Source organism: Ambystoma mexicanum, chromosome 8 (assembly GCF_040938575.1).
Source record: "Ambystoma mexicanum isolate Mex_15411 chromosome 8, UKY_AmexF1_1, whole genome shotgun sequence".
NCBI lineage: Eukaryota > Metazoa > Chordata > Amphibia > Caudata > Ambystomatidae > Ambystoma > Ambystoma mexicanum.
The window spans coordinates 839,199,239-839,224,441 of NC_090929.1; the positions used below are offsets into that span (position 1 = coordinate 839,199,239).

Here is a 25,203-nt window from a genome sequence, read left to right on the forward strand (position 1 = left end):
CAATCAGTCTTGAACGCAGTCGTCCTGTATTTTCAGGCAGAACCTTCCCCGCAGACCACATCAGGGCAAAGCTGAGAAGCATACCAGCGAGTAACCCGGCTGGGTGGTGTCCCTTTGGATACCAGGTGAGCGTAACCGCAACTCCACACATGCAACCAAGCAAGCCTTCAACTTTCACGACCCATTTCCTTGAAACCCCGGGCAGGCACATGGGCCAGGAGGGGTCTCGGTTCGGGCCCCCAACAAGTTTAGGCATCCTTGGCCAAGGCCCTCTTGGGGCAAGTCCTGGTGCCTTTTGGCGCCAGGCTTGTACTTAATGAGACTTGTGCTTGGTGCTGGGCACTACTTTTTTCAATGCCAGTCAACATGGAGGCATCCACATAGCTTGGCTCCTGGGAACCAAGCTATGCGGTATAGTGTTTTGGGTGTGGTAGCCTAGGGACTCTATTTTTCTTGAGGCTATTTAAACCACACCCGATTGGAAGAACACGCTTCGCGTTACCTTGCGATCCAGCAACGTGACGCTCACCATGTTCTGCAGCATCTGCAAACCTCGGATGAACCGCACTTGAAAGGACAAAAGGACATCGTTATTAGAAGCAGCTTACCTGAGATTCCACCATTAGCTGTCCACTGCTCCTGCAAGCAGCATCCAAAGAACAGCATGCCTCCTGGATCGTCGAACCTGAAAGAGGGAAAAGACATTAGACAATACATTTGAGCCGGCAGCTTACCTCAAGTCACCCCTCGATCAGCACCGCTCTGGAACTACTTGCTCCAGTGAACACAACCTGCGGGAGCAAAAGACAGGTTAACAAGGCAAGACATCATAGTCCTGCGCAAGCGCTCACCTACCGCATCAAGGCACTCTCGAAACACCATCACTCGCCGGTGAGTCCAAATCCAGCCAACATTCCACAGTGGACTTCCGCGCACCTAAAGAGAGACATTAGTAAATCAAGGAAAGGCTTAAAGTGTACAGTAATAAGACCTACCTGAGAGACTCTAAAAGGGCAGCATCAGTGAAGTAACTAGAACGCATTCGCCCATAGAGGACAATGCGCCCCTGCCAAGAAGGCAGAACGGAGAGCATCCCAAAACAAGGTGCGGAAAGGTCCGGGAGGGGCCGCGGGCATACCAGATGTTGGGAGGCTCTTACCCCAGTTGCCCAGACTTGAACATTGCCCACCTATTTTCCAGGCAGAACTTCCCCGCTGATAAATCCAGGGAGCGACTGAGAGGGGTGCCAGAGTCCTGGCAGCTGGGTGGCATCCCCGTGGATACCAGGTGAGCGTAACATCAACAAGATAAGTGGCTACACAACAAGAGATGTTCTCTTAGACTTTACAGTACCTTTTTAGGTTGAAGTAAAAGTGCAGCAGATTTGTGCAGATCTTGCTGTTCCTGGGCCTCAGTTGTGGGGGAAAAGAGGGAGGTTTTCTGGGGACTTCTGCACTGCAATGGGACGGTCACCACTCGCAACTGGCAAACTTCAAACAAGTGGCTGTTCAGTGTTTCAGCTCCCCTCGTCTACCGCAAATGGCAACACTGCGGGTCCTGGCTGTCGAGATGGGCTTTCCTTGCTTCTGGGGTTCTGCACTCTGAGGGCGGGGGTCAGGCTCGGTCAGTCCTGCTTCCTGGGAGTCTGGAGTATTTTCCTGGAGCTCTTGGCCACATTAAAAGCAATGCACACAAACTGGTGGTCCGCTCCCTGGTTATCTGGTTCCAGCAGTGACTGCAGTGGAAACTCGACCAGCTCCGAGAGGATGTCCAGGTGGCTTACTTTGTAGTTGATTGGTCCCACCAACTCAAAGGGAGAAGTCGTCCTTGCAGGGGCTTCACTGTTGATACGAATTTGCTTTTCAGCACAGCAGCAGGGCTTCACCGGGTAAACCAACGGTTCAGGGGTTGCAGCAGGAGTCCTTTTAAAGTTCTTTGGATTCCTTTGTCCAGCGGTCGACTCTGCCTTCCAAGCCAAAAAGCCTTGCTTTTTTATGCAGCTTGTTCCCATTCATTCCAGCCTAGCGGTCCGTCACCCAGCATGGTGGCTGTCCTTGCTGGACAGCAAGCTGGCTAATCACCTAAGAGCGCATTCCTGTCTCCTAGGAGACTAAGCACAGGGAGTTTCGGGAACCTGTTTTGCTTCCTGTCCCTGGCAAACACCCTGGAGCCAGAGGCAGGCTTCACTCGTGAATCACGCCAAAGGTGAAATGAACAAACGGACCAAACCTATTTTGGCATGCAGAGTAACTCACAGGAAGGACCTTTCCACAAAGAAATGGTAAAAAAATACCATGGATCGGTGGGGGAGAGAACAGATACCCTGGAGAAAATCACACAATCTGGATGAAGTGCAACAGCAGGCGAAAATCCAGGAACAGCTACTGAGACGCACCCACAATTTAGAACTGCAATGCGAAGACTTGGAAAACCGCTCTAGGAGTGCAAACATGCCAGAAACAGTGGAAGACAGATTTAAAAGAAGCAGTCCAACAGATATTCAAGGATAACCTGGACGCAAGGAAGAGGAAATTGCAATTGACAGAATACATAGATTGGGCCCCAAGATAACTGGAGAGCCAGGTGCAAGACCCCAAGATGTGTTGGTGGCCTTATCCTCCTATCCTCAAAAATTCTCCGGCAAGCCCAGACAATGGAACATATAAGAATGAATGAGGAGGACATCCAACTGTATCGGGACCTGGTTCAGTCCACACTGCAGAAACGAAGGGAGATGGGCCCAGTGGTAAAGTATCTAATTTGTTTTGACGAAAGTTCCAAGTGGACCTTCCCATTCGGCTTGCTGTTCATGTGGGAAGGGTAACTTCATGTAAGGGGAAGCATATTGGAAATACAGGACCAGGATGAACCAAGCCAGAGGACGGACTGAAAAATTCACTCTAGGATCGGAATGGAAAGACTGTTGGGAGAGGCAAAAGGGCCTCAACCAAAGCAATGAGAACCCGATCGAATCTCCCAGAAATACAAGACTCGCAAAACGCCACAAATCCAGGGACATCGCATCCTGCCCAGAATGGAACGGTAATTTGGGGGGGGGGGAGCAGGACCAACATTCACATAGGGGCGGCGGAGGGGAGGTATTGGGTCATTGTTTGGAACCGGAGGGGTTTTAGAATACCCCACAAGTTATCCCTGAGTTTAAGTGGGCATGGCGCGACGGCGCAATGCCAGAGCGGTCATAGGAACCAGAGTCCACCTCAGGGCAGTTTAGGGGCGAGGAGGTATATTTTTGAACAAGTTGGGGGTTGCTCAGTTTGAGGGGGAGTTCAGTATACAGGAAAGATCAAATGAATCTAGGTCCTGTCTGACGCAAAAGCAAGCAAAAATCCAAAACTGAACCATGGGGATAAAAACACTAACATATAATGTCCGAGGCCTAAATTCCCCAGTCAAAAGGAAGAAAGTGGAGGCCTTCTTAAAGCAAGGGAACTATGATATACTGCTGCTCCAAGAAACGCATACGTGGACAAGATGAGAATAAAATTAAAGGGCTATAACGTGATCATACATGCTAACGCACACGAGCAAAGAGTCGGGGGTCATGATAGCCATCCGAGACCCTTAACCCACAGATATTCCAAATGGGAGATACCTATTAATACTAAATTTGACAGAACCCCAGATCACACTGGCTACCATATGTTCCAAACTCGGGCCAAGACTGTTTTCTTAAACTTAATTGGAAAAATATGCCGGGGGGGGGGGAATCATTATGGGAGGAGACCTGAATATAGCGTGGGACCCGATCCAAGATGGATCAGGACCCAGACAGCAGGGACAGGGAACCCCATCAAAAGCATTAAAGCAGAAAATGTCTTACCTATCCCTGGAAGATGTATGGAGGCACACCAACCCCACCCAGCAGGGTTAAACATACTTTTCACATGTATCTGGGACAATGTCCAGGATAGATTATCTTTGGGTCACAACGGGCCTATTGGACAAAATACGAGACAAGTAGGATCCATCTTGTCAGACCATGCCCCCCTCTGGGTAGAGATGGCAATACTTCATAAACCATCAGGGCTGTGGGACTGGAGACTCCCGGAGGAAATAATTAGGGACCCGGTGCTAGGAAACACTGCGAGAACATATAACGGAATATCTAGAATTAAACCACCTTCCAGAAATCTCCATAGAAACTCAATGGGAGGCCCTAAAAGCAGTCATCTGGGGACACATTAGCCCTAAAGAATCAAAGGGAGAAACAAAATGCCCAATGGGAAAGAACTAGAGGATAACATGGCAAAGATCCAGGTAGAACTAACTCCGAAATCCACCCCAAAGCTGCACAAGGCGCTTAGACACGTCCAGGGCCAGCTAAACTCCCTTTGTACAAAAAAAGCAGAAAGACAAGCACTGGTATTACATAAAAGCCAATAAAGCTGACACATCTGGCTAGGCAACTTAAAGGGCAAAAACAAGAGGACGGTAAAGGTGTTGAAGAATGAAGTTGGGGAAAGAATGACACAAACGGAAGACATGGGCCATAGTCTCACAACCAGCAGCTATAAACATCTGACCATCCAGTTGGTTACAAACCACATACCTAGAAGGCATTGATCTCCCAAAGGTAACTGATCTGGACAGCCAAATGCTGTGCGAGGAAATCATGCAGGAAGAAGTCAACATAGCGATTAGAGAGATGGCCCCGGCGGTTTCACTGCACAATTTTATAAAACATATGGGCATACTCTTCCCCATACTAACAAATCTATCCAACTCCTTTAAGAATAAAGGGGATATCACTAGATCAATGAATGATGCCAAGATGTTGGTTCTCCAAAAACCGGGAAAGTATCCTCCGCTCCCTAGTTCTTATCGCCCCATTGCCCTGATAAATCAAGATGCGAAGTTATACACTAAAATACTGGCCTCCAGACTTAAGCAAGTACTGCCTACACTCATCCACCAAGACCAAGCCGGGTTTGTCCCGGGTACACAGACACATGACATTAGTAGAGTAATAAACCTGGTGGAAAAATTGGGAATTAAGCAATCTCTGGCGGTGGTTCTCGCACTGGATGTGGAAAGTGTTCGACCGAGTAGAGTGGCCACTCCTTTTTAATATACAAAGGAAGATGGGGGTGAGGGGGGGACATACATCCAGATGGTAAAAGCAATATACAACTCCCAACATACGAGTAGCAGTGAACGGGAGTCTAACAAGTAAAATACATATTAGAAGAGGGACAAAACAACGATGCGCACTCTCCCCTCTTTTGTCATTTTAGAACCATTGCTGGAAAGGATAAGGGCCAAAAAAGACATCCGGGCATAGACCTGGCAGGATAAATAGCAGCACACATGGATGACCTGCTGGTGACCCTGGGGGGACCTGGAGCATTCTCTCCCACATTTGATGCAAGAAATGGACACATTTGGAGCAATTTCGGGACTGAAAATAGACAGAAATCAGAACTTTTAGCTCTGGCAGGAGATACCGCACAAACCCAAAAATTGGCCGCGGCCTTACAGTTTAGAGTTGCAAAAACTGGGGTTAAATACCTGGGAATAACACTGACCGGGAAAATATAAGACTTCAACCCACAGAACTACCCCGCAATCCTGCAACAAATCAAACCGAGAAACAATGAAATGGAATCCCCTATCAATATCATGGTGGGGCAGGATGGCGGTAATTAAAATGTCGATACTCCAAGGCTAATACAACTTTATGCCACACTAAACCTATGGGGCATATACCTGGTCACTCTAATTGAGAAAATGTTTCAATCAATTCAGAAGATATTGGCCCTTTTCAATCAAACTTTCAGAAAACAAACACCTACTCCGTAAATGTCTTTTAGTAGGTAATTGTATTAATCATTCCTACAATATTCTTGCTCATCTGAATTTCACGATTTCATCAAATACAAAGATATTTCATCAAACAATATTTGTAGAAAACTTTTTTTGTTCAGCAAATTTGCCGGATTTGTAATTTCTAAGTTTCAATTTAACAAAAGGGGTTTTGTTTCCCCTCACAATCGCATGATTTTTGTCCACTAAGCGTTTCGGGGTTATCTTCACCCCTTCAGGTGTTGATGTGGTGTTTTTAACAATTTCTCTGTACCCTAAAAGTAAATAACAAAAATCAGAGATGTGTACTAATATTGCCTCTATGGTCCAGCAAGCGCCAGTATCCCACAAATGAATTTTAAGCTAATTTCACTGACCTTGGAAATATCCAGGGTCTCTATAGACAATTCTGACTGCCGTGTCACTTCCTGATTAATCTTCCAAAGGTCTGGCCAGATATTGCAATCTCTCTGTAGAGAGAACAATAATGAACTTTTTACCCACCACAATCTGCTATTTGCTACATCTGTGTCAAAATAAATAAAAAAAAAAAGCCAAACTCCCATTTCCCAAACTTACTTGCCGTCAACTCGACTTATCACAAACGTGACGCTGTGACGGCGAAAAGGCTGCAACCACAGCCTCCTGTCCCACGGTGCGGTTTTAAATAGGATATCAATGATTCACGTGATCGTGATTTCGATCACGTGACCCAACGTACCTTTCTTACGGGACCTACAACAATACCAACGCTTGTAAATACAAATATGTATCAAACGCAACACGAATGGCGCATTGGCTGCAATCACAGCCTCCCATCCCGCGATGCGTGAGGTTTAAATATATTAAATCCGTCCCAAGGTTGTTGTTTCCATTCCAAGCCATCCAATTAGAATCCCACCGGCCTTTTTCAGAGCCCAACAATCATGACCTACATTTGGCAAGGGAAAACCCGCAGTATCAAGGACAGTCCTCACGGCCCCAAGATGTGAAGGAGGATCTGCACTCCCACACTTTAGAGGTAATACGAGGCAGCCCAGATGTGGGTACTAAAGGAATGTATACAGTCGAATCACAAAGTATGGGCAGCCCAAGATGAAGCGGTAGCGGCAACTTCCACCAGACACATGCTCTGGGTAGGGACCACAGGCACCCAAACGTACAAATTAGCGAAATCATAAACGGCACTAGAAATATGGGGCAATGCCTCACAGAGTAACACTAACAAAAGATCCGTCTCCCTTCATTCCTCTTTGGTAATCCTGAATTCCCGCCAGGGCTGGAGAAAGGGGCGTTCCAGAAATGGGAAGAAGCAGGTTGTAAAATGGTTGCGGATATGTATGAAGATCAAAGCATAAGAATCCTTTGTGGAATGCACATCCATGCTAAAACTCAGCAACACAGACATTTATATACGATCAAATATGTCACTGGATGAACACACTGAGAATCAAGGAAGCAGTATCAAGGGAATTAACTCCATTTGAAAAATACATTATGACAAACAGGCTCAAAAAAATGTCTCTCCGATAAATTTATAAATATCTCTGTAGACAAAGTAAAATGGAGCTACATCAAAAGATGGTACCGCACTTAAACAATACTATCAGTAAAGGGCAATGGGAATTTATATGGAAAATGATTCCAAAACTGACAACGGCGATTCAAACGAGATGTGGATGAAAATCCTCCTGCAATGGCATTACACACCAGAAAGGTTAAGTCAAATGTTCTGGAATGCCTCAATTATGTTTGAGGGGTTGTGGGTGTGTAGGAGCTTGGAGACCTATTTGGTGGGACTGTCCAAGATTACAGCAATTCTGGGGAGAAATAAAGACCCATATGAACTCGATGTTCCTGACAATGGATACTATAGAGGAAGAGATATGGATGTGTGGTCTGTGGGCCCCCAAGGACAAGCAACTCACAAACGAACTGAACTTTATTGGACTTCTGATAGGAGCATGGCTGGAAATAGCCCATAAATGGAAACCAATCCATCCGCCTGTGTCCATAGACTGGACAAGGAGGGTATGGAACCATGTGGCAATGTAAAGGTTAACTTACAAGGGGCCCATCAGAAATTTCAAGATGAATCGGGCGAAATACTGGAGTATCTCCACTATATGGAACAATGGTGCCCATACAAGTTAAGGATTTTGGATATGTTTAATTGGCAAACCATGCGAAATCTCGGACAGGTCGACAGGAAGATGTGGACTTTCCCGGGGGAGGGGGGGGGGGGAATAAGAGGGAGTTGTAACCGTTGTAAAACCAATAAAAATATTTAAAATAAAAGAAATACCAGGGACATTTTGACAAATGGCACCCATCGGTGCTTTATCATGGCTGCAAACCAAGCACACAATAAAATCCCATAATGGTAGTAAAAAGTAAACCACCGTCACCAGTCAGTGTTAATTGAGAAGCTAGACCAAGGGGGGTACTAGGTAACCCCTCATCACCCTATTGTAAGATAGTGAGTGCTGGGTCTGGAAAGTTAGAAATGTAAGTAAAGTTAATTTCCCTTTACTGCTCTGGGAAACAGTTTCTGATGCTTGCTAATCTGCTTAGAATCACATGCTGTGCATATGGTCCGACATCCAGTCATAACTGCGGAGTATTGCATCTAGTGTTTCGGGTACCGAAGGGGGACATCGGCATAGGCGTGTCTAACACTATCCCTATCGTGATGTGTGGTGTACCCAAAATCTTTCACACGCCAAGGTCCCTCAGATTGTTTTTTTTCTGCCCAGATAACTGATCGCCCTATAGCAGAGATCTTAAGAGACCTTGTTTATTATCCTAACCAACTTGTTCGTTATTACCCCCTTAACTGCGGCGAAGACTACGGGGGACTTGTCTACGGTGGTATTCAGTGCCTACGATCCAGCGGCTCAAGCAGCCACGTGGCTGGGCCTTCTTGCCGGCCTGTACAGTAGGGGGATTTGGGGTGGCCATATTTCCGGTATGTCTTTCCTCTTTCCCTCTCTTTACCCTATAGATCTGGTCATCTTCCCCTTTGGCTATGGAAAGGACTCCTTGTAAGTTCTGTCCTAAGTGTAGGACTAGATACCCTTGGAAGGACAAACACAGGACCTGCAACTCCTGTCTCCCCTTGGATCACAAAGAAAAGCGGTGTGGCTTGCAAACTCATTCGGCCTAAGACCCTTAAGGAGCGCCGTGTAAAGCGGTGGGTCGTGTAGTGTCACGGGCGGAATCCCCTCACCCCCTCCACCCCCCCACCCCCACTGCCACACCTGCCGAAAGTGATGGGCACACCTCCGCTGACAAACATCCGTTGCGGCTGTGATGGACCTCGAGGCGGACACTTCAGGGTTCGCCACTCCTGTCCCTGACCCTTTAAGGCCTGACTCTGGTCTCGCTTCAGGGACCACACCTGGCGACAGGGGCGTACAAACACATTACATTAAGAACACAACACTTACCTTTTTCGACGTATCTGTCGAAATAGGTGTAGAAGCGGCAGCAGGGCCGTCGAATACTTCAGCGGATTCCTCAGATCCAAAGCCTTCCCCGCATCTGTCTTGCGACTGGGCATTCCAAGACAAACAAGGGCGCTATCCCTAAATCGGATTTACACGTCTAAGCACGGAAATGCAACACTACGATGAAGGCCGCGGTAGGCACAAAAATCACAACTAGTCCTCAAGGCAAAAAACCAACCGCTAGGCCCTCTAACACTGCGGAAGGCAGTAAGTCTGCTGATAAACCTTCGGGCCCACTAACTCACAGATTAGACGCTAATTGAACAGAGCATCGTGAGAATTACTTGGGCGGTTGGCCTTATACCAGTTCCAAAAAACATGGGGCAGGCTGCGGACAAATCTTTAGAAACGTCTGGATGCCCCTATTCTCAATACCTACGAGGATAGTCAAGAGCCTCTTTCCAACACCCTAAGACCATTTTTGACGCCAAAGGGTGGAAGACGATGCTTTTCCATCCGTAGGCCCTTCTGGGTCCTCTAAATGGACTAGAGAGAAATTTGAAGGGTGTATGGACCGTCTTGAGAATTAACTTTTCTGACCATCCTTCCTTAAATATCTCATGGTGAGCCTACCCTTCAATCTGCTTCACATTTCCATGAGGATCAGCCTTCTGTTTCCGTCCATTATTAAGACACTGTCCAGATGGATATCTACAGTGAGGATGAAGAACCTTCCTATAGAATTACGATGAGGACCAGGCGGATGCCACGGACAATTGGGAAGAAACCCAGCAAGTGGTGACAGACCCATGGATGCTTCCACATCATGATCGGAACACTGATGTATTGTGCCTGGATTCCTCCCAATCCACACCGGCTCGCAAGGCCTTGCCTGTAGACGACCAAATGGCCTTCAATACCATGTTAAAGAAGGCATCTGAGCATTTTCAAATATCTACTCAAGAGGCAGTGCCTGAGCCATACTTAGTAGAGGATATCCCTGAGGAGAAACCTCCCTCTAGCCAGGCCATTCCCCTCCTTTCTTCTATTAAGAGAAGATTGGCTCCTTCCCTAGGGTCACCAGCTCAAACCCGGGCAGTGAATCCGAGAGTTGAATTATTTCGGCCAGCTCCTTCAGACCCTCAATATATTAAAGGGCACGCCACCCCAGATTCTATGGTAGTGACTACCACCTGGAAGGCACCTCCAGATGGAGAATCCAAAAGGTTATATGCCCTAGGTAAACGACTTACCTTGGCTGCCGCATATACTACACGCATAGCACTACACTACTGGCAAGTTATGCTTGCGCTCAAAGGAAACTAGTACAAGAAGGTCTCCGAGAGGTCCCAGAGCCCATTGGGTTCCAAGCTTCTCACTATTGTGGCCGAAGGCAGGCAAGTGAGAGAGAATGTAATAAAGAACACTGGACACAGCTGAAACAGCAGGCAGGTCACTGGCCCAAGGAACCTTACTCAAAAGGCACGCTTGGCTGCGTACCTCGGGGTTTAAACGTGAAACACAGGCCTGGCTCATCAAACCAAACGAAGAAGCTAACCTCTTCGGAAAGGCGGTCGATTAGGCCCTAGAAACAGCCAAAAAGGAGCATGAGACTCTTATGTCTTGGCAAAAAAAATCACTCAAAGACCAAACCCCTAAACCGCACCTCCTGCTGCCGCCCCCTCCCCCCCCCCCAACACCCCCCGCTGCCCCCGACAGGAAATCTTTCTCGACTGGTCCTTTATAGCGCAGTGCAATGCAAGTCGGAGCTATGGCACGGGGAACTTCAATACTGGACAAACATCAGGAAGCCCCGCATACTAACCTCCAAGGGGTCAGTGACGCGGCAAAGCTAGGGTAGATGTCCCAATCCTAGAGGAACCGCAGCCTCCGGTCAGAAAGGACCATCAGATCCAGGTCCCCTCCATGTCAGTTTGGTTGGGGGGGGCTTAACATCTTTTCGCACAGCATGGGAGGGGATAACTTCAGACCAGTGGGGTCATAAAGACGGTCGCCCACAGTACTGCGTGGAATTCGCCCAACTTCCACAATTCAGACCACCGCGCTCATGGCGACTTTCACTGGACCATCTGGAGATCCTGAATAAAGAGGTGGAAGCGTTGCTGGGAAAGGATGCCATAGCAGCCGTCCCTATTCTTCAGGTAAACTAGGTTATTTATTCAGTGTACTTCCTTGTACCCAAAAAGGACCTCACCATGTGCCCTGTTCTAGACTTGCGCCCAGCGAACAAGTTCATAAAACCTCAAGTTTCGCATGCTAACACTACAGGAGGTGATCCCACTGTTGAAATGGGGACTACGTGGAAACATTGGACATGAAAGATGCATACTTTCATATTTCAATCTTGCCAGCGCACAGAAAATATCAAAGGTTGATAGAGGACGGGCATTACCAATTCAAGGTACTCCCCTTCGGCATCGCCTCGGCACCCAGGGTGTTTATGAAGGTCCTGGCAGTAGCTGCAGCACATCTGCGCAGCTTCTCCGTCCTGGTTTACCCTTACCTCGATGACTGGCTCATAACAGGGGACTTGTACGACACGTTTTTTGATCACACAAGACTGTAGACTTCTGTTCAGAGTGGGGTTCTCTATCAATGAGGAGAAATCCAATCTAGTCCCCAGCCAAATAAAACAATTTCTCGGAGCTCTAATCCAGACCAAAGACTGCCTCGTCTTCCCCTCTGAGAGGATTCAGAACATGCTTTTTCAGATCCCTCAATATGTAGCCAGTTGGGAGGTGACGGTGTGCAAAGCCATGCATTTGCTAGGAATGATGGTGGTGTGCATATACTTGGTTCTCCACACGTAGCTGCGCATGCGTCCCATGCAAGAGTGGCTCAGCAGCCAGTGGTGTCACGCAAGCAGACAATGGGAAGATCTGGTAGTTGTCTCGCCAGCCCTCGTTCTCTCTACAGTGGTGGTCCAGAGAACCTCCTTGGAGAAGACCTTCACCACCCCTGCAGCGGAAGCCACTCTCATGACACCTCTCACGGTGTGGGGGCTCACCTACTTCAGCAGACCACACGGAGTGTGGTCCCCTGAAGTAGCGGCCAACCATATACATTTACTGGAGCTATTAGCGCTGTTCAAGGCATTAAAGGCCTTTCATGTGCAACTACAAGGGAAGACGGTGCTGATTCTAACAGCACTACAGCCATCGATCACCTGAACAAACGGGGGCACTCCCTCTCCAGGGCTATCCAAGCTGCCACAAAACCTCTGGATATGGGCGCTCAATCAAGATGTTTGTTGTCCCAACATGTTCCAGGGGAACTCAATCTTGTGGCAGACGTGCTCGGTAGAGATTTTACTCTGCCCGAAGAATGCGAATGGCGTCTGCACAAAGACATTGTGTCCAACAACTTCACAGAAAGGGGCTTCCCAGAGATCGACCTGTTCGCAACTCCGGAGAACACCCAATGCCAAGACTACGCTTCCAGGTACCCCCAGAACTGCTCCAAGGGGAACAGTCTCAGGTAAGCGTAGACACATTTCCCTGACCATGGTATCTAACCCCCCCCCCCCCCCCCCCAACCACACCCTTCTCAACAAGAGTGCACCAGTTACCATGATACTGGTACATCTGATGGGAGAAGTCCCTCTCCCCACCAGTAAAATTACCCTTCCCATTCAACCCGTCTCAGGACGGGGAGGGGAGAGACCCTACACCCATGCCCACAAACTCTGAATTTAGCAGCCTGGCTCCTGAGGTCCTAGAGTTTGGATACCTAAAGCACCCTCAAAGGTGCATGGACCTACTCGGGGAAGCTAGAAAAAATAACACGCGTTATTGCTATGCCAGCAAATGAAAATGTTTTGTCATCTGGTGTAATTCCAAGGGCGTCCATCCCATCGATTGCTCACCCACACACCTTGTGCTGTACCTTACCCATTTGTTAGACACTGGATTGGTCTTCAATTCCCTAAAGGTTCATCTTGCTGCTCTCAGCTTACACCACATCATAAGGTGTCATGGTGGAAGATACCAGTGATTAAGGCCTTTATGGAAGTGGTTAATAGGATTTATCCTCCCATTGCTCACCCAGCTTCTGGGTGGGACCTAAATGTGATTTTTGACGAGGCTCATGGGAGCTCCCTTTGAGCCAATGCATAAAGCAAGTCTAAAAGACCGGACTTTACTGCCTTCCTAGTGACGATAACTTCTATCAGAAGGGTTAGCGAACTACAGGCACTTTCTGTTCTAGAACCCTTTGTTACAGTCCACAGGGATAAGGTAGTTCTGCGCACTCACCCCAGATTTGCACCTAAATTCATCTTGAAGTTCCATGTGAACCAGTCTATGGAACTACCTACCTTTTTCCAGAATCATACTAGCATGGCTGAAAGCCTGCACACACTAGATGTGCGCAGGGCAGTCATGTTCTACTTGGAAAGAACCAAACCACTGAGAACCAATTTCTCAGTGGCAGCTGGTAGAGAAGGGGGATCCTGTCTCTAAATCGGCTATCTCAAGGTGAATTGTCAAATGCATCACCCTGTTACACTCTTGCTAAGAAAACTGCCTTTCAAGCCTAGAGTGCATTCTACTCTAGGCACTGGGGCATCCATATCATTAATTTCAAATGTTCCCCTTGAGTCCATTTGCAAAGCGGCAACCTGGCGTTCTGTACATACCTTTACAAAACACTATTGTCTAGACACACATTCTAGGTCTGATTCTCAGGTGGGACAAGCAGTACTAAGACCACTCTACTGTTCCTTCTCATAACACACCTCCGGGTACTGCTCGCTAGTCTTTGCACAGCATGCGATTCTAAGCAGATAACCAGCATCGGAAGACGTGCATTACTTACCATAATAGCATTTCTGATGATTGTATCTGCTTAGATTCACATGCGCCCCCTCCCCGCTCGGGGTGGAAGGATCATAGACTCTTCCTACTTCTCTCCATGTGCTCACTATAGCCTTTGGCTGCCTCATGCCAGAAAAAATACAATTGGACGAACCTTGGCATGTGAGGGGTCTTGGGTACACTACACTACACGTCACGATAGGGATAGTGTTAGACATGCCTATGCCGACGTCCCCTTTCGGTCCCTGAAAGACCAGATGCAATTACCTGCAGTTACCACTGGATGTCGGACCATATGCACAGCATGTGAATCTACGCAGATACAATCATCAGAAATGCTATTACGGTAAGTAATGCGTATCTTATCCCAGAGAAGGTATTTAAACATTTGGGAAATCTGAGACTTCCCTGTGTCACTGCACAGAAGGTGCTGTGACACAATGTAAAAGATGCTTATGGAGTTTGTCAGACTCCACAACCATAAGAAACTAAGTACAAAATCAAACATGAGGGAGTGGGAAAAGGGTCTCGTTCTCAAAGTTAAAAAAAAATGAAGTCCTCAAAATCCTTCGTTGCTGGGGGTCTCTAATGTAGAGGGTAATTGGCACATTTCTGAGAATTCTCCCTAACACATGGCCAGAGTGACTTCTCATGTCTCACTGCCATTGCAACCCTTTATACCTTGTTGTATTGGGGTCCCCTCAAAATGTCCTGTCGTAAGAGTGCCTATTTGCCTCTCCTTTTTTTTCTCCTACGGTGATAGAATCGCCATACAAAGCATTGAGGGTGTAGGTTGGTGGCAGCTAGACTTAGTTTTGGCTTCACAAAGGATGCAAGCAATTTGTTAGAATTGATGTAGTAACATTACACACTTATTTGCTTGGTATTAGATTAACCACCTTTTAGTATAGGCCTGTACTACACAAGTTGGCAGGGTGACTGAGCAGCCAGGCTTCTCTCTAGAGGGGCACATTAGAGCTGTAGCAATACATTTCACAAATACAAGTAGCCAAGTAACACTTGCACTCAAGGTTTCAGTTAGTTTGGCATCAGTTTTAAATGAGCGTTCTTTAAAAAGGGCAAGATGGGTAACAATCAAATACAAAAAAAAAAAAGAAATTCCAGAATCGGCACAAGTTTAGTAGGTACTCTTAAGAGATGCTTTTTACACACTACACCCTGAGGTGACTTCACTTACCAGGACATCAATGGGATTTATATATCACTAGTTATACTTTGCAGATTCTGAGGTTGGACAGAAGGGTTAAAGGAAGGAAAAAGGTTAAACAGGTTCTCTGGGAATGGGAGTATACTTAAATCTTCCAAATAAGTCTAGACAAGCCTTTCCCAGCAATAACAGTCTAACAAGTTACCCCCTGTGGGGTACAAATATCAGCCAATGGACTAGAAGAGTCTGCAGGGAGCCAGGACAGCCAAAGTCAATTGGGAACAGAGTCTATGGAGCAGTCACTTGTGTCTTGCACAAAGTTAGTTTTGTAGAATCACTTGTAGGGTCACAAGTTGGTAAACTTGTGAGAAGCAGAGTTGGAATCAAATCTAAGGTAAGTTAATGCTAGTCTCAACCGAGACGAGTGCAGCTCAAAAAGACTGAGGTAAGCACCCCAAGTCTAAACAGTACCTCTGGTTTGAAAAGTGGTCCTTCTGTATTCTGTCCTGTTGCATCGATGCGGATCCTGTGTTCCTGAGCCTTAGTCGTGGGGACAAGAGGGAGGATGTTTGGAGGACTCCTGCAGCAGTAATTTGGAGGGTGGCAGCAGCTACAGGCGCTTTGCGGATCAGCGGCACTTCATGCTTCCAGTGCTCGGTTAACGGCACCACTGCAGTTCTTGGACACTGTTTGGGCTTCCTTCACTCCTAAAGTCCTGCACTCTGGCGAGGGGACTTGAGCTCTGGTGGGTCGCGAGGAGCTTCCTGGAGCTTTTGACCAGCTTACAGATGTTGCGCTCTACTATGGATTTCTCTACCCGTGGCACTCTGCTCGACAGGCTGTACTTTCCTGCTGCAAAGTCTTCCAGTGGAGTCTGTCTCGCGGTTAGTTGGTCCCACTAACCCAAGGGAAGAAGTCGTCCCTTCCTGACCTTTTCTTGTCGATCAGAAAAGCTTCACCGGGCAGTTCAACGGTCCAGGAGTATGCAGCAAGCTTCGATAATGTTTTTTTGGGTAGTTCTTCCCAGTGGTTGATTCTCTACAGTCCCAAAACCTCCTTTTTAAGCAGGTTTTGCCCATTCATACACAGCCTAGCTGCCACTCGAACAGCAGGGGTGGCTGTCCTAAAGGACGGGCCGCCCCTCAGGACTGGGTGCATTCAGGTTTACCTAGAGACAGGCAGGGGAGTTTTTGGAACCCCCACCCCACTTCCTGCCCTTTCAGAGACACTGGAGCCAGATTTCAGTACTGTAAGCCCACCAAAGGCAAAACTAACAAAGGGCTTAAATCTGGCTTTGTGCGCTAAGTAAAACCCAAGCAAGACCTCAAAGAAAATGGTGAAAAGACTGCGGCCATTTTGACAATGGTCGCCCATGTGTGTTATAGGTGTTATACGGCAGCTGAGGATTCAGCCTTCACTCGAAAAGCACGATGGTAGGAAAATTAAACCACTCTCACCAGCTATTTCAAGTAGTGGGGGTGAAACGCAAATGTTACGTGAGTAGGTAGGGAAAAGGGGCTACTTAGTAACCCACTAGCACTCCACACAAGATGTTGTGCTGGACCTACAAAGAGGTAAGTAAAGTCCATTTCACTTTACCATTCTTGGTAACAGTAGTTCACACAAGAAAAGGTATTTAAACCTTATAATCTAAAGGATTTATGACACTGCGCTGAAGGTGCTGGGTATTGCCCTACAAAAGATGCCTATGGAGTTTCAGACTCCAAAAACAAAGGAAATAATCCAAATCAGGTCAAAACATGAGTGAGGAAAATGCTCACGCACTCGGGGTTAAAATGAAGTCCTAAAGAGCTGGGGGGGAGGGTGGTCTCTAATGTGGGAGAAATGGAGCACTAAAATGAAAATTCTCCCCAACAGACAGGTTTCAGTAGAACACTGAACAAAGGATAATGACTTCTGCACATCCAGGCATCGAATGAGTTACAAATGGAGTCAACATTGTCATGCGCCGACAAGCAATCGATGAATGAACAAAGGAGCAGGCCAGCACTGCTTCTGATCATGCAATTAGGCTGTCCATGCAGGAAAGGCATCTTGTTACAGGTTGACAATCCAAGTTTCAAGGTTGAACTCTTAACAGCGATTGCTGCAGTGAGGTAGCTCAGGAGAGAGCGGGTCAGTCCACTGACACTTCTGAATGCTCAACAGGAATATATCCTCTAGCAGGGGTCACAACAAGCTTCATCAGAGAAGCAGGGCTTCACAGGACTGCACTGGAGTCGCAAATGTGTGCAGGGACCAGACAATTAAAGGCTCGCACAGTGCCCCATTGCACTTTAAAAGGGCATTCCTATATGGAATTTTCTGACCCAAGAAGGCAGGAAGGCCAAGGAACAATATGGCCAAAGAAGCAAAAACGTGTAACGTCTCGTAGGGTGCTGGACATTCTTGGTAGCACTTGGTAGTAAATGCAAAAAACGACAATCTTTAGTAAAAGACCTAACCGTTCATACTAGGCACATTATATTCTTTGGTATATTCCCGTTTGGTTACTTTTACATCCTAATCACGCTTCACTTTAAACTGATGCGTGCAATTGTATTAACATGCATTCAGAAAGCCTTATGGACCAATACGTTTGCTCATAAGAATGAGAAAAAGGGCAAGGGAGGTAAAGCATAATGGTAAAGCATAACCTTTACTTGCCTTGCAAAAGTGAGGTCGGTAGTCAAAGCAAAAAGGTGTCCCTAGAAGTCTGCAAGGATAGCGGCCACAAGAATGGTTTCTTAACCGCCACCATAGGGAAAGTGAACCTAGTGGTAAACGTGTGAATGGCAGGTGACTGGACTGGTACTGCATCTTCTCCAGCATGGGGTCTGGCATGGATTCACATGCTCATGAATATTCCCGTCATCAGGCTGGGAATCCTCTGTAAAGAAAAAAATCAGTGTCCGTTTCGTTTCTGATCTGTCTTTCTTAGTAACCAATCGCTGATCTCTGGGTCATACTGCCCTCTCCCTAAGCCCTGCCTCTGGCAGTCATCCTCAGATTTTTACCACACTCGTGTTGGGAGTCCTCGTGCTGTAGCTTGAGTTTTTGCTGCGTTTTTGTGCTTTTTTCAGGAGATTTTCTCATTTTTCGGTTTAATTGAGCATCAAGCTCCACCGATTCTACTTCCGATAACTGGGACCCGTTTCAGAATTCTTCTACGCCCCTCAAGGGTGAAGTTTTCGTCGAGTTTATGCTTCTTGGAGGAGTCCGGAAGATCTGCGGCCTACCTCAACGGATATGGCCCAGGACGGGGGAAGCTTGACGCCCGGCTCCAAGCTGTTCAGGTGCTGCCCTGGATGCGGATTATAAAACGTTTTCAAGGAGGACGAGCATTTGCGATGTCTCTACTGCCTTCATGAGGACAAGACTCACGTGGAGAAGGACTGTGCGTTCTGCAAGAACCTTTCGGAACGGACCAAACAAGATCGTCGTTCCCGCCTCGCCGCCTGGCTGGAGAAAGGCACAGCAGGTAAGAAGGCGAAGAAAAAGTCTGAGTGGGCTTCTAAGTCCTGTGAGGGCGCCCCGGCGACAGGGGCCCAACAGAAGGCCAAGCACCGCAATTCTGCGGGCACCGGGAGCGCCGAAAGGTCGGGCTCTTTGGCTGCCAGGCAGGGCACGTCTTCCCCAGCACATTCAACCACGAACCAGCGCTCTGGTTTGGGGAACAGGAAGTCCGAGAACCCGGGTAAGCTGCTGGAGCGGCCCTGGTTGATATCGAAGGGGGAGCAAGGCGCTGACCGGCGAAGGCCCAGGATGTACCTAAGGTGGTGAGGGCTCTGATCCAGCCGGCAAAGGCCTCTATCGAAGTGGTCGCTGCGACCGTGGCGAAGCCGGCTGAGACTACGCCAGTGGAAACGGCCTCTGGGCCCGAGTATCCCTGCCACCGCGGAGGGAATCCTCTTTCCAGCCCATCGTTAAGACCCCCGTAAATTCCCTGGTGGAAAAAGAGGGGGGGGGGGGGGGGGCAGTGGCCATTAGACTCTGAATCAGCCTCTGAGGAGGAGATGGTGGAAACCGAAGGGCCTCAACGAGAGGTTTGAGAAAGTTCAATCCCAGGGGACGATCCCCGCTGACGTGATCGAAGAGGTCCTAGTGGAGCGGCCATCCCGTCCATCACAGACATTAACCAAGCCCCAGGATAGCTCGGTGCCATTTTGTTGGCGATCCAATCCTTATGTACTGAGATGAGGACGAGATTACCACGGACCCCGACGGAGGAACCAGAACCAGGCCCGTCGGGGAAACCCTCCGAACAAGCGGAGGAGAGTCCACCCCTCTCCGCCCTTCGTGCCTGCGAGGCCTGTGGACCCCTCATCCCCCCTCGCTGGACCCTAGAGGATACAGCGACGGGGACGGACGGCGATGACTCAACAGACATCCCATCATCACCCCCATCGGGCTTCTCCAGCCGACGAAATTGGCTCCTTCCACGCCATGATAACCAGGGCATCCAAGCTCTTCCAGCTCTGCCTTGAAGAAAAAAAGGAAGGGTTTCTTTACCAACGACTAGCGGCCAAGAGGAAGATGGTCCTCACGGTGCCTTTGCTCGACGACATCTGGGACGAGGGGCTTGCTGTCCTCAAGAACCCTTCCACGACACCCGCTAAGAGGGACAGGTACGAGAAGTGCCGAGTCCCCGATGCTGCCCCCTTGTGCCTCAGGGCCCAGCCCACGCCAGACTGTCGTCTCGGCAGCGGCTAAGAAGAAAGCAGCAGGTGCGGCGGCTTGAACTTCCACTTCCCCGCCGGACAGCGAGGGCAAGAAGTTGGACTCCATGGAACGAGTCATCTCGTCGGCGACTACGATTAAGGCGGCCAATGCCTTAGCGATCGTGGCCCGCTACGACAGGGAGCTCTGGTTCAAGATGGCTCCCCTGCTAGACTTCCTACCTGACAAGAGGGCGGAGGCCCTAGAAATTCTGCAGGAAGGCGAGGTGGCGTCGGATCACGCCGTAACTGTGGCAACGCACATTGCTGATACTGGATTTCGCCAACTGGGCAACAGAGTTTGCCTCAGACGAGGATGACTGAAGGCGACAGACTTTCGCCATGATGTCCAGACCAGAGTGTTGGACATGCCGTTCGGCAACAACCTTTTTGGTAAGGCGGTGGACGAGTCTCTACAGGTTCAAGACCGACTCGGAGACGGCCCAGGCCCTAGGGGTACTTCAACAACGACGGCCCTTTTTGAGCTCCAGAGGCAGACAAGGTGCCTCCAAAGGATCCAGCGGTGGCTCGCCAGGCAGCCCGCTCCTCTTCCCCAGATCGACCTTTTCGCGACGGCGACGAATTCCCAAGTGCCAGAGTTACGCCAGCAGGTTCCCGCAGCCGAGGAGCATGGGCGATGCTTTCTCGTTCCCCTGGGACAGCCTGGTATACGCGTTGCCGTTGCTGCTCCGCCTCAACCAGCTCAAGAAGTCCAGGTGCAGAATGATCCTCGTCGCACCGGTGTGGCTGAGGCAGATCTGGTTCCCGGACCTTCTGGACTTGTCAACGTCCCCAACAGTCAAGCTGCCGGCGGACGCGGATCTTCTCTCCAGAGAAGGGGGCGCCATTCTCCATCACGACCCACAGTTGCTGAACTTGCAGGCCTGGCTCCTGCAGCACTAGAGTTTGGAGGGTACGATATCCCGGCTGACTGCGAGAGGTTCTTGCAAAAGCCAGGGCGTCCTCAACTCTTAAGTGTTACGGCCATAAGTGGAAGAGGTTCTCTGGTGCCGTGCACAGAAGATTAACCCTCTGCGGATTACGGCCCCTCAAGTACTGCCGTACCTACTGTCCCTGGCCAAATTCGAGCCTATGCATTCAGCGCCTCTGAAGTTCCTCTCATGGAAGACAGCGTTCCTCGTGGCCATCACCTCTGCACGACGAGTGGGAGAGATCCAGGCCCCATCATGCAAGCCGACTTTTCATGACACGAGGGTGGTGCTGAGGACGCACCCCTCCATGCCCAAGGTGCCGTCGGACTTCCACCTCAACGATCCCTTGGTGTTACCAGTTTTCTTCCCGTCACCTTCGACGCTGGCTGAGAGGACTTTGCACTCGCTGGATGTAGCTAGAGCGCTGAAGTTCTACGTGGACTGCACAAAGAGTTTTCGGAAGACGTCACAACTGTTCGTGAACTTTGGGTCTGTGATTCAAGGGAAGGCTCTCTCGAAGACTTCCATTGCCAGATTGCTCTCCGGCTGCTTCATGCATTGTCACCGGTTGGCAAACCAACCGCTGCCCGGCTGTCCGAGAGCCCATTCGACCAGAGCGATCGCTGCTACTACGGCGTTCCTGTCTGGTGTGCCCCTGCTGGACATCTGCAGGGCTGCTACGTGGAGGTCTACGCACACCTTCACAAGATTCTACTGCGTCGATCGGGACTCCAGGGAGGAGTCCAGGGTCGGCCAAGCAGTGCTGCGCAACCTGTTTACCTATGGTGAGCCTGGTGAGGTAAGAATTGCTTAATGTTGAGTTTTGGGTGTAATGCTTAATGTTCAGCCTTTGCCACCTCCCGTGGTCGTGCATGTGTATACTGCTGTGTATTTTATTCATGAACATGTGAATCCATGCCAGACCCCATGCTGGAGAAGGAACAAGTTACTTACCTGTAACTGTTGTTCTCCAGCATGGGTCTGGCATGGATTCACATGCGAACCCTCCCTCCTACCCCTCTGCGGCTCTTCACTTGATCATACTGCCACTTTGCGTGCTACCAAATCTGAGGATGGCTGCCAGACGCGGGGCTTAGGGAGAGGGCAGTCATTGGCTGGGGGCAGTATGACCCAGAGATCAGTGATTGGTTACTAAGAAAGACAGATCAGAAACGAAACTGATACTGATTTTTTTTCTTTACCGAGGATTCCCAGCCTGATGACGGGGAATATTCATGAGCATGTGAACCCATGCCAGACCCATGCTGGAGAACAGTTACAGGTAAGTAACTTGTTCCATATAAATACACTGCCACCAGTTTGTCTGGTGGGCATGAAACTGAGAAATGCAGTCTGTGTAAAGACAAAGGGTATCCTTGCCATTGTAACAGTCACTACCAGGTCTTGCCATTAAAAATAAGGTTTAACATCCTCGTTTTCTCCAATAAAAGTTGATTTTAACAGGAGCTTATTTTTTTAAAGAAATTAAATGCTTAAGCGTGAATATGGAATTGAGTGTTCTTGTAGAAATGTGTCTCGGTGGTTTCAAATGGAGGGAAATGTGCCATTAGATTGGCTGGGAAGAGATCGGTTCTGGTGGGATGGCATTCTTAAACTTGTCTCTCTAAACAGAAGGCAGGTGCATGTGAAGGTACGCCACATCTTTTGGGAACTGAGGAGTGCACCTTTGGTCCAAGCTACTGGTGCAAGAACATGGAGACTGCAACAAACTGCAATGTAAGTTAATAGCCCTGTGATCGTGTTAAGAAGGACTGTAAACAGTTGATTGGCGCTAGTCTGCATGGTCATGCATTCTATCTAGACCATGTACTGCAGTTTCTGATTGACCATTTGACAAAAATGGCTACTATACTAAATGCTGAAGGTCATGTGCTTTGTCTGCTGTACTTATACCACCCACCTTGAATGACTCTTTGAAATATTGCATTGTCAAAATGCATTTGCAATTCTATTTCTTTGTAAAACCACCTTTTTATGCATCAACTTGGTTGGCGCAACTTTATATATATTTTTTTCTTTCCAGGCTGTAGAACACTGCACGCGTCACATTTGGAACTGAAAGGATTTACTCACTGGAATTTTTTTTCCTTCTGAATGGGGTTGAATGATGGGCTAGCAGTTACTAAGATTCATTTAGTATTTGCAACTACATTTGCCTAACTTGCTTAATGTCTAATGTGATAATACTTGTTTGTACAATTTGGTTGTAATTTTTCTTAATGTACAATATAATGTAGCTGTTCAAAGGGTGTTGCAAGGGTGAACACGTGTTTTATATGAACTATCCTTCAGCATATTTTTAGACTAATTTTGGTCAATTGTGGCAATACATTCAGTCTGTATCGTTATCTATTGCCAATTGCAGAATGAGTGCATGACAGTTCCCGAGTTACTATTTTTGGAAATTACTAGTACTGCATGGTGTAAAGTTAGATTTGGAAGTGCTGGGGACTGGGTGAAAACTCCTGATTTAGGTGGATGCCTTTGCTTGCAGAACATGGCATAGAAACTTTTTTTTTTTGCCTTAATCTTCTGTTTATAGATTGACTGGTTCACTTATGTGCCCTGTCTAATGATTCGGGAAAAAAAATACTAATCTTTGTTGCTAAGCAGTACATCAACCACACTTGTCTGGCTAGATTGGTCTATCTGCAAAATTTGTGACCTACCTATTCAATTCGAATTTGAAACCTGAATTGTATACTAGACTGTTGAAAAGTAGGTCCAATGCAGATTATATCATCAAATTGGCTAGAGTTTGACAACCAAACACTTTTTGTGAAAAGCTGGTGATTTGCTGCACCTGTAACTTCTTGGAATAGTCAGTGTTATGGCATGAACCTTTTCAGAGTTCATGAAAAGTATGTAACGTAATGTATTGCTTTTGAGCTAATTGCAGTTTAAATTGTCTAATAAAATATTTTAACACTTGCTTTTTGTCTGTTACAATTGGTACTCCATATAATTGTCATTTTACACAGTGGCTCAAGTTTTTTTTGGATTTTATGAAGTTTTAACACAACGGTTCTCTCAATGAGAAAAGTTACATATGCATCCATATTCGTTACACAGGTGGAAGTAATTCCAATATACAGTGCTTAGCTTCGTTTCTATACATCCAACGGTATAACAATGGAAAAAAAACCAACATATTTTTCTTGTTCTCTTTATTCTTTTACACCTTCCTCACTTCCCCACGGACTAAGAAATCATGTTACCAATGAGTTGTTTTCATGGTCATGTGCTCGTTGTCGCAGGCTGAAACTTTCGATGTTGTGTTCAGGGACTCGCCGCAAAGAGGGTGTCTTGTCATGGTCCTACTGATGCCTGAGAGGTAGCGTAGAAGCGGTCACATAACGGGTAGAGGGGGAATGGTACCCAAGAGAAGGACCTAGTCGGGCCCTATAGACACGACTGTCTCCATTTGGGGTTGGATGTCTGATGTGTTTGCTTAGGAAATCTGCCCACAGGCCTTCACACTGTGCTGCCGTGGAGTGATGCAGTAATTTTCTCCATGGTACATATGTTCATTGCAACATTGATCGATTCATTCTCGGTCGGGGTCATAATTGATTTCCATTTGGTAGCAAGTAATGCCCGAGCAACAGATGGGGAGCTAGGCCTTGAACTCTCTGCCACTCGTCCTATTTTCGAGCGACTGAACAGGACAAGATTGGGGTCCGCTGTTCTTTGAATCCCATACAGGTGTCTAATCCACAGGTGTCTAATCCATCCCAAGACCTCATCCCAATAGATCTCCCCACCACATGTGCCAATAGTCTGTGACTTGTCCACATTCACACCAACAGAGGGGGGGGGGGGGAGGATGATTGATACATTTTGGATAGTTTGTAAGGGTCATACTGCCAGCTGTGCAAGAGTTTGATGGAATGAAGTTTATATTGGCACGATATGGAAGTGCGTGTTGCCATGTGGCACATTTTATCCCACACGTCTTCATCAATTTCCGACCCCATGTCATCGCGCCGAACGTGCTGAGGTTGTGTTCCCTCTGCCCGCCTCCACTAATAATTTGTACACAGCAGAAATCAAGCCCTTCCTGTCAGTCTTGGAGTCCCAACAGTTTTTCGAAGGGGGTAAGCTCCCTACTCAGTTTTTCCTTCCATGCTGCCTTTGTCAGGACCCCTTTGATCTGTAAGTAGTGGAAAGTGGACAGCATGCCTATATTTGGAGCCTCTTGTTAGCTCCGGGAGAGTGATAAAGGAATCATTTCGGAGAAGCTGGCCCACCCTTTCT

General features: G+C 47.9%; 1 protein-coding gene across 2 annotated transcripts in view; it reads left to right on the top strand.

Moving 5' to 3' along the window:
- Positions 1-23,877, top strand: part of PSAP (prosaposin) — a 314,987-nt gene extending 291,110 nt beyond the window's left edge. Inside the window, exons 13-14 of one of the 2 annotated variants that reach the window (XM_069610721.1) lie at positions 22,558-22,662; positions 22,970-23,877. In XM_069610721.1, coding sequence (XP_069466822.1) covers positions 22,558-22,662; positions 22,970-23,005 — 141 coding nt within the window. In that variant the 3' untranslated portion in view covers positions 23,006-23,877. The remainder of the gene's footprint in view (positions 1-22,557; positions 22,663-22,969) is intronic. The other variant, XM_069610722.1, reaches the window with a different exon arrangement.
- Positions 23,878-25,203: the final 1,326 nt, after the last annotated feature.